Source organism: Rhamphochromis sp. 'chilingali' (assembly GCF_963969265.1).
Source record: "Rhamphochromis sp. 'chilingali' genome assembly, chromosome: 13".
In the NCBI taxonomy this organism is placed as follows: domain Eukaryota; kingdom Metazoa; phylum Chordata; class Actinopteri; order Cichliformes; family Cichlidae; genus Rhamphochromis; species Rhamphochromis sp. 'chilingali'.
In genome coordinates, this window is record NC_137940.1 from 27,658,431 (window position 1) to 27,668,970 (window position 10,540).

Below are 10,540 nucleotides of genomic sequence, written 5' to 3' on the forward strand. Positions count from 1 at the left end.
ATCTCCAATGTATGAATCTGTGTGGGATTGTCTGAGAAAAAGAACAGGAGTGTGTATCCATGTGAGCGCGTGCTTCTTGTTGCCTGAAGTCACACTGTTAATGTTCTCAAATCATCCATGGTGGTAAGTGAAACCTTGAAACAGGCACTTTAAAAGGGCAAGGGTGCTGCATGACCGGAAAAGTTCTGATTCTGTTAAAATCTGAATGTTTAACAATCAGTCCTGAAAAGCTTGTAAATGGGTGACAAGATACTAATGCAGCACAATGAAAGAAAAATTGGGCAGCGGAGGTCACTGAATATGAATTTGAATATGATGCAAATCATTAACTACGGTAGAAATCTTGCAATGGGATCACACTAACTGCTTGGACCAGAAATAGCTTCAAACTACATTTCTACATTTTCATGTCGAGTAAAGTTCGTCATTGTATCTTGCTTTATTTTGATGTTATCTTAATATACAGTGGGATGCAAAAGTTTGGGCAACCTTGTTAATAGTCATTATTTCCCTGTATAAATCGTTGGTTGTTACAATAAAAAAATGTCAGTTAAATATATCATATAGGAGACACACACAGTGATATTTGAGAAGTGAAATGAAATTTATTGGATTTGCAGAAAGTTTGCAATAATTGCTTAAACAAAATCAGGCAGGTGCATAAATTTGGGCACTGTTGTCATTTTATTGATCCCAAAACCTTTTTAGAACTAATTATTGGAACTCAAATTGGCTTGGTAAGCTCAGCGACCCCTGACCTACATACACAGGTGAATCCAATAATGAGAAAGAGTATTTAAGGGGGTCAACTGTAAGTTTCCCTCTTCTTTTAATTTTCTCTGAAGAGTGGCAACATGGGGGTCTCAAAACAACTCTCAAATGACCTGGAGACAAAGATTGTTCACCATCATGGTTTAGGGGAAGGATACAGAAAGCTGTCTCAGAGATTTAAGCTGTCTGTTTCCACAGTTAGCAACATATTGAGAAAATGGAAGACCACAGGCTCAGTAAGGCTCAAAGTGGCAGACCAAGAAAAATCTCGGATAGATAGAAGCGACGAATGGTGATAACAGTAAGAGTCAATCGCCAGTCCAGCACCAAAGACCTACAACATCATCTTGCAGCAGATGGAGTCACTGTGCATTATTCAACCATTCGGCGCACTTTACACAAGGAGATGCTGTGTATGAGAGTGATGCAGAGGAAGCCTTTTCTCTGCCCACAGCACAAACAGAGCCGCTTGAGGTTTGCTAAAGCACATTTGGACAAGCCAGCTTCATTCAGGATCAGGAATAAGGTGCTGTGGACTGATGAAACAAAAACGGAGTTATTTGGGCATAACAAGGCGTTATGCATGGAGGAAAAAGAAAACAGCATTCCAAGAAAAACACCTGCTACCTACAGTAAAATATGGTGGTGGTTCCATTATGCTGTGGGGCTGTGTGGCCAGTGCAGGGACTGGGAATCTTGTCAAAGTTGAGGGACACATGGATTCCACTCAGTATCAGCAGATTCTGAAGACCAATGTCCAGGAATCGGTGACAAAGCTGAAGCTGCGCCGGGGCTGGATCTTTCAACAAGACAACGACCTGAAACACTGCTCAAAATCCACTAAGGCAATCATGCAGAGGAACAAGTACAACGTTCTGGAACGGCCATCTCAGTCCCCAGACCTGAATATTATTGAAATCTGTGGTGTGAGTTAAAGAGAGCTGTCCATGCTCGGAAGCCATCAAATCTGAATGAACTAGAGATGTTTTGTAAAGACGAATGGTCCAAAATACCTTCAACCACAATCCAGACTCTCATTGGAACCTAGGAAGCATTTAGAGGCTGTAATTTCTGCAAAAGGCGGATCTACTAAATATTGATTTCATTTCTTTTTTTTGCGGTGCCCAAATTTATGTACCTGCCTGATTTTGTTTAAAGAATTATTGGAAACTTTTTGGAAATCCAATGAACTTCATTTCACTTCTCAAATATCACTGTGTGTGTCTCCTACATGATATATTTAACTGACATTTGTTTTTATTGTAACAACCAACGATTTATACAGGAAAATGATGACTATTAACAAGGTTGTCCAAACTCTTGCATCCCACTGTACGTGGTAGAACCAGGAAAAAAATTCCCGGGTTTTCCCCTCTTTTTGTGCCTCTCTAGTTCCCTGTTCATGCTGATGTGTTTGTGTGTGCAGGTGTTGTACTTTATTCTCTCATACTGGTTTACTGATTCAACACACCTGGCTTTTATCTACTCATCTGAAAAATGGCAAAACTTGGTTTAACTTTCAGGGTGGATATCTACTCTGATCTGTTTTTCAAGCTAGATATCTGCTCAGGTCTATCTTTCTGGTTATATATGTACCTGATCTGTCTTCCGGGGTAGATATCTATTCAGGTCTGTCTTTCTGGTTAGATATCTACCCAGATCTGTCTTTTAGAGTACAAGTCTACCTTTGTCTTTCTGTCAGGTTAGATATCTCTACTCTCATGTGTCTTTCAAGGTAGATATCTACTCTGGTCTGTTTTTCAGGTTAGCTGTCTACCTGATCTTTAGTTCAGGGTGTATATCTATCCTGATCTATCTTTCAGGGTAGATGTCTACCTTTGTCTTTCTGTCAGGGTAGATATCTACCCACAGTCTATCTGTAAGTATAGGTATCTACTCCAGTCTGTCTTAGATATATAAAGCTTTATTTTGGGTCTACTTTTGGTAACTGTGGCTCAATTATGTGTTCTCTGGACTAGATGTAGCCCAAAAGTCATATATCTGAGCTGACATGGACTGCTGCAAATAACATATGGTGCATGGGCAGGATGTACAAATGTTACAACACATCTTATACATGGCCCACATAAGGCAGACTGTTGCTGACTTGAGGCAACCAGACTTACCTTGAGTCATTGCTGTCAGTCAAGGCCAAATGTGTCCCAGACATTCATTTCTACCTTTTTAGTGGTTACGGTGGCAATTTAGCTGTTAGATGATTAGCTTTATTCCTCTTCATGCATCTATTAACCTGATGTTTTTTGTGCCTCAGATTGCCTATGCATTCAGCTCAGTCTTCCTCTTCATCGGCACTTCTCTGGTTCATGTCTGGTTTTCGATCCAACCCCACTTTAAAATTTTCTCATATCCTGGAAAATTGTAAATATTTAGAAGATTATAAGACACTTTAACCTTATAGGTCCTCAGTCATATAAGATCTTAGTCATTCAGATTTAGAGACCTCTCGCATGTGCAACATGTGTATTGGCTGTACTGGCTGTTGCTCGGTGAAGCTGGTTACCAAGAGGTTATAGTGCTGCAACAAAAGCCCCTTTGAGATTCTTTACATTGCTAGCAAGATGTTTCAGCCACTTGTAATTTGCATGGAGGATGCCAGGTCGTCTGCAAACACAAAACACCCACAGAATAGTGAAAATGTGAAAAGTGCAACAAAAACTGCAAACAGAGGACGCTTGTCTTTGAAAATATAAGCTGAAGAAACATTCACCATTTCTGGTTTGAGTCTTCACACTTTGCAGAGCTCAGTCTGATTTGGTGATGTGCAGTACAGAAACTTTATAGGTGGTTGTACTGTCTCCATTCCTGGTTACCTTGTACACCTCAGATCACCTACAATAATATTCTGAGGACTCTGCAGTGGATGTATAAGTGATCGGCAGGAGGAGGATTACAGAGCACTAGTGGATGTTTTTGTGGATGGGTCTGCGAGGAATCTTCTGCTTCTGAATGGTGACATGGTGATCGACTTCAAAAGCAAGAAGCCGGTCTGACCAGCAGCAGACTGAACAGAATGACCAACACGGAGGCTGTATATGTATATTTCTTGCTTAAGAAGCAGAATTTTTTTCAGTGCGTACAGCAAAGTTTGGAGATTTTCTATCAGTCATTGTACTTTGCTGTGGTCTGCTGGGGGAGCAGCACTGGAGATGGTGACACCAACAGATTAGATAAAACTATTCTGAAGGCCGGCTCTGTGACACTGACCCTTTTGAGCTGTGGTGAAGAGGAGGTCACTGGACAAACTGGTATCCATCATGGATAATCCTGTTCACCTTCTGCACCACTTACTGCACAGGCTGCAGACACCTTCTCAATCAGAGTATAAATGTAAAATGTTTATAAAAGCCCTTGAATTAAAGATGAATGTCTGCACATCAATCGCATCTTCATGGTTTGATTTAAATCCACTGTGTAGGTGTACAAAGGTAAAGCTATGAGCACTGAGTCTTTGTACAACACAGTATGGACTGAGCTGTGTACAGTTTAATATGCAAATGTGCTGAATAATACTGAGAGAAACATTTGACTTTACTAGAAAGGAAGCTGCATATACTTACACATATACATACATGTGTATGTGTACATACACATAAATCCTAAACCCATCTCTTCAGATCAATATCTTGTATGGCAGCTTCCTGCTGACAATCTCTAAATGTGTGAATGAGGCCCATTTTTTCTGAGCTAATGTAATCTATTCATCAATTATGACACACATACATACGCAAAACCCAATTGAAAACATCCCCAACCCATGGCAACATATTTTGGCACTATACTTGATGTGGCACTGATGTTTGAGAGGCTTGGCGAGAGCTGCTGGAGTGACTGCTGAAGTGCACACGTGGCTGTCTACATACACTGCAAGGAAACTGTTCATAACCTGTTCAGGTAGCAGAGAAGCTTCACACAGAGAGGCTGCAGATGAAAGAAAAGGAAAGGCAGGGATGTTAATCTCGCCAAAACACACCTGGATGCAGACAAAAACATCTCATTGCAGACAAATCCTTCCTGCCTTTTTCTTATCTGTTTCCCTCGCGAAGCTGCTGTGTGATTTCTCCCACTCCTTTTCAGAACTCTCACAGTCACACTTTCCTTTATCTTTTTCTTGGTTTTACACTTAGTCACGAACTGAATTTCATCGTGCGTTGTGTACGTGCCTCTCTACAGCCATCAGCATGTGTTGCTCGGAGAAGCTTTGCCTGTTAAGCAGAAGACCTTGTCTCTTGTTAACAAGGCCCTTCTCAATTACTCTCCATCCAGACGCTTATTAAAACACCCTCACAGCCCCACCGCCTTTCCTCCCCCCTCATACAGCTACCTTTAGTTTAATACCAGGGAGATCTTTGTTGCCATGGATTCTGTCGTCATGGCTACAAACAACTACGCAGATGTACAGGAAGTATAGAAGGATGGAAATAGCGCAGTGGGCTGGGGTGATAAGCGGACTTGAAGGAAGCTTAACCTCTGCAGGGTGAAGATCAAGCTGTGATAAGTCACAGCATTCAGCACGAGGAGGGGGACAGCGAGGTTGGCCATCCTATATTCAATGACGCATGAAGGTCAGGGCAAACCCTCAGAGGGATGTGAGAGGGATTACAGTTAATGTCTGGCTTGTTTTCTTGCTGCTGCTTTGCCTCAGTGGGGTATTTTCTGGTCTTACCTTGAGCACAACTACAACAAAACATTACCCGTATCTGTCAATAGTAAATGCACTGCATTTATACAGTGCTTTTCTAGTCTTGTTGACCACTCGAGGTGCTTTGAAATCTCAAAGCAATTCCCTCTTTAACTTCAAGATTGACAAGGAGGATTTTTGTAAAGCAGAAAAGTGCACTACTACAAACAGAAAATACCCCAGTCTGTCTGCACAGCCTTGAAGGGCATGGGGTAATTTACATAGGGCAGATAAAAGTGGAGCTTTGTCAGTGTTGATGGACAACTGAGTGTTTAATGTGGCTGTGCAGAGAATACATTTGCGGTGCATCCTTGATTTGTGAGACACTCCTGTGACGAGTTTATAAAACAAATTTTTTGGAATTGTTTAAGGTCTAGAAAGGAAGTGGTCCTCAGTGGGACAAGTGGTTAAAATAAACAGGACATTGTATGGATACATTTGAGCCTGCGTGTATAATTTGGCCTGGTGTGAAAATCCAAACTAAAGTCAAATTTATATACTCTACTCTTTTTTATTTAAGTCAACAAAGATGTATACTATACAACTGATACCCTCTATATAAGAGCCATTCAAAGAAATCATTAAGAGCCCCAAATTATCAGGACTATTCACCTATAGACTAAACGTTTGACCACTTTTGTAGTATTCAGGTGAATGAAGGTGCATGAGAGGCAACAAAAGAAACTGAATAACAATAACAGTTTATTTGAGGAGCTAATTAAATCACATGCATCTAAGAGCTTACTAAATAATATCCTGAGTGATCTCAAGGGTACGCCACCCACTGACAGAAAAACACTCTGTTAAAAAGCTTGTCTGTAGCGCCACCATGTGGTTTTTTATTCACTAATGAACTCCTCAGGAGTTCATGCTGTGAGCTTTTGCTTGCAGTACAAGCGGCTGGTTACGACTTGTAGTGATGCAGAATGAGTGCATTCAAAGTAATTCCAGTAAATTTCAGCCTCGTGGTTTATATATTTTTTAAATGCACAAACATTGTGTAGCAATTACAGCTTTCATAGAGTGTTTCACACTTTGTGCCCATGGCCATCATCTATTTCTGTGGTCCCAGTTATCTGTGACAGTCTTCAGGAATGGTCCGGACTATATTACACCCTCTTCCCTCCCCCAGAAGCTGTGCTAAAGTAACAGCTGATGTCAGTCCTGCTTAAAGACACACACACACATATGAACACACATGCACACAGACCACACTGGCTACTCGGTCAAAGAGAGCCAGCCAAAGGGGAGTAGGGCTCCTGCACCTTCCTCTCCCTGCGACACATCAGCACTTGGCACAGAGGAGGCGCCATACCACGCTTCACAAATCCACAATCCAAGCCTTTAATCCCAAGTTACAGCAGACTTAAAAGGGGAGGGCAGTTATCTAACTCTCTCAGCACCCCCATGTGCCTGCTTGGATCATGGAGCTGCACTGCCTTCCTACTGATACCCCCACCACAGCCAGCTCCTGCTCCACGGATCCCCCGTACGACAACTGCCCACCTTTTGGCCAGCGAGAGAGAGCCAGGGAGAAGGAAATGGAGAGTGGAGTTGTGTGCCCTGCTGTAACCAGACTCCCAGGCCCCCAGAGCCCACTGCCTGGTCTGGCCCCAGCTGTGGCTGAGGTTCAGACAGTGGTCGGTGGGGGAAGAGGGCTTGGCATTTGGCCAGCTCACAGCTACTGCAACTGTAAAGAAGGCCTGGGAAGACAGGCCTGGGAAGCAGAGCTAAGCAGAGGCATAAACACAGCAAGAGGAGGAGACAGAGGAGGAGAACAGGGGTGTAGCTGGGGAGTTCATGTGAACCAAAGCCCAAGCCCATCACAGAGTGAGGAGCACCGGAGCGCTCTGTCTCTGTATGATAATCTCCCTGATGCTGAAACATCAAACAGCCTCCAGGACTTTGACACAGAAACAAGCCTCCAGGAACACTTGCAGGAGCAGATGCACAAAGCTGTAGCATCCAAACAAATCCAGGGATCGATGGAGGATGACTGTGCGACTGAAAAGATGCTCAGTAAAAGATGTTCTAGCAACCAGGACCAGAAACCAGACCAAGATGAGGAGCATGAACCGGAGCTACAGCTGGACTCAGGATCCTGTAGATTAACAGAAGGGGACCTGATGCAGCATCACCACCTCCCTACGTCGCTTCCTCAACATCTTACACAAAATTCCGCTCAGATGCGTCAAACCAAGTCTCACGACCCACCGCTGTGGCCTCCGGCTGATGTCAAACAGCCAAAACAGACATCGTCTCCCAGAGTGCCCCCTCCATTACCCCTGGCAGACCCCTCTGCCAGTGCTTTACGCAGCCTCCTCACCAGCCTGCAGCACCAGATAATGAAGCAGAGAGAGGAATATGAAGCACGGATAATCAGGTAACGTCAGCTTGTTTTTCTTTGTCCTACATTTTCTATTTATAAATCCCCAACAAAGATTAATTATGCCATGTGAAACAATATGAAGTATCTTAAAATGTAACGTGGTGATGCTTTTGGCTTTAATATTAGCATACACTTACAGCTCAATGACTTTAAGAATTTTCCAGCCTGTGGTGTATTTTCAATGAAGGGTAACACACTGTTCCCAGGCAAAGAAAGTGTGTACATGTGTCCACTCAGCTGTGCTGGTGTGGTCCCTCAGTTGACTCCAAGCTTCACCCTACATCCTGTTTGGTTCACAGATCAGCGAGAGCCGATTCAATTTTGTCATAGTTTCCCACAGATCTCCTCATGATGTGCTATGATGGAAATGCTGCTTGTATACACACGAAACTGCATTTTGGATAACCAAAGTTGGGATTTGGGTTTTTTAGTCTGGAAATGGATGTGCATCTATGTTTGTGGCAAAATACTGGCAAATTAAGAAGAAACCTGCTTTTTTGTTGCCATCTAGTTAGCCAGCAAAAAAAAAGAAGCACAGCCCGTGTGCATGACATATAGACCAGCTCATGACAGTGGAAAGAGAGCTAATTTAAGGGGCCATGCTGCTGACCTAGACACAACACATACCTCATTTATTACTGATATAGATAGACCAACACTCAGAGTAAGGTAATGCATTGGTAGTAGTGGAGATGACAATCCTTTTAGCTCAATAAGGATGGTATGAAAAGTCACAAAAGACAGCTTTAACTCTGCACACGAAGCTTTTGAACTATCCGTTCAGACTTTCCAACGAGACAGTGCTGTGATTTACCCCCTTCTTGATTTCTTAGTTTTTTACATATTAGTCACAGTTGCATGTTTCAGAGCGCAATACAAATTTTAACATTAGATGAAAATAACCAGGGTAAACACAAAATGCAGTTTTAAAATAACCATTTTATTAATTAAGGGGGGAAAAGCTATCCAAAATTGTGTAAAAAGAAAAAAGAAAGATCAATTGTTCCCTAAACCTAATAACTGGTTGTGCCACCCTTTGGAGCAAGAACTGTAATTAAGCATTTGGAATAATTGGCAGTGAGCCTTTCACTGTGGAGGACTCTGATCCACACCTCTTTGTAGAGTTGTTTTAATTCAGCCACACTGGAGGGTTTTCAGGCATGGACAGCCTGTTTGAAGCCATGCCAAAGCATCCGAGTTGGATTTAGAACTGGACTTTGACTAGGCCACTTCACTACCTTCATTCATTTTGGCTCATCATCATGCTGCATAACCCAAGTGTGAACGGATGGCCGGACATTCTCCTTCCGGATTTTCAATAGTTACAGCAAGTCATCCAGATGCTGAAGCAGCAAAACAGCCCCACACCATGACACTACCACCACCGTGTATGACTGTCGATATGACGTTCCTTTTATGAAATGCTGTCGTTTTTTTTGCCAGATGTAACAGGATGCAAACCTTGCAGAAAGTTTAACTTTGCCTCATCAGTCCACAGAATATTTTCACAAATCATCAAGAAGTTTTTTGTTCTGTTTTTTCAAATGTGAAACAAGCCTTTTTCTTTCTGATCAGCAGTGGGTTTCTCCTTGGAACTCTACAATGGAGGCCATTTTTACCCAGTTTCTTTCTTATTGCTGAATCATGAACTCTGACTTTAACGGAGGCAGGTGATGCCTGCCGTTCTTTAGATGTCGCCGAGGTACTCTTGGAGTAACTTTGGTAGGTCAGCCATCACTGTTCCATGTTTTCTCCATTTGTGGATAAAGGCTCTCTCTGTTGTTCACTAGTCCCAAAGCCACAAAAACAGCTTTGTAATTCTTTCTTGCTGGGCTTTTTTTTTTTTTTTTTTTTTTTTTTAAATAAATGTGTTACTGTTTGAAACAAGTTAGCCTACTTCAGTTTGTCAGATTCTATTTAAGTGACTGCTTAGTTTAACACATATGGTAACAATGAGGCCTGGAGGTGCCCTGTGAAACTGAATTGGGCTTCCCAGAAAGTGTGGTTAATCATAGTTAAGTCATGATTTAATAAGCTGGCAGTGTTACTTTTTCATACAAGGTCAAGTAGGTTTGGATAGTGTTTTTCCCCTTAAAGGAAATCATTTAAAAACTTTATTTTCACTCAGGTTACCTTGGATATTAAAATGTGTGTACTTTTACACAGGACTGCAATGATGCTGTTGATATAAGGAACGATCCAGTAATCCATCCTGTCATTTTTAAATAAATTAAAAATAAATTTGTATCCTTCACCCTATTTTTATCCTTTTTAACTTTAATATTGCTTCTCTTTTCCTCCTCACGTCATCAGTCTGGAGCAGAGAAATGAAGAGCTACAGATGGAGGTAGTTCGTCTGAAAACAAACCTCGCACAGCAGCGGCACTGGTACCAGGTTGTGCAGGCGAAGATCGTGGAATCTGAACGGGCACGGGCTGCCGCGGAAGCACACAACACCACGATGCAGAGGGAGATGGAGCAGTTTTTCGACATCTTTGGAGAGCTCAACAACGAGGAAAAGAAAACAGAACACATTGTGCAGAGCTTTTGAGAAAGCTTATGATACGAGCAGTGAGTGCAAAGAGTAGGAAATAAATGCACAAGATGAGCTGGTCATTACACTCTAACGAGGGTCTTTTATCACTATGTCACTAATAAAGCAATGTACAGTCATTTCCTCA

At 42.2% G+C, this 10,540-nt stretch overlaps 1 protein-coding gene across 1 annotated transcript; it reads left to right on the plus strand.

The window, feature by feature from the left end:
* Positions 1-6,669: 6,669 nt before the first annotated feature.
* On the plus strand, positions 6,670-10,439 carry LOC308408163 (uncharacterized protein). Its single transcript, XM_080900293.1, has 2 exons — positions 6,670-7,853; positions 10,173-10,439. Exons 1-2 carry the CDS (start codon positions 6,895-6,897, stop codon positions 10,408-10,410), a joined length of 1,197 nt encoding a protein of 398 aa, XP_080756419.1. The 5' UTR covers positions 6,670-6,894; the 3' UTR covers positions 10,411-10,439.
* The last annotated feature ends 101 nt before the right edge of the window (positions 10,440-10,540 follow it).

Excerpts from the sequence above, each read along its gene's own strand:
- LOC308408163 (XM_080900293.1), top strand. The coding sequence starts at position 6,895 with ATGGAGCTGCACTGCCTTCCTACTGATACCCCCACCACAGCCAGCTCC. Across the intron at positions 7,854-10,172 it reads TATGAAGCACGGATAATCAG|TCTGGAGCAGAGAAATGAAG; the intron begins GTAACGTCAGCT and ends TCACGTCATCAG.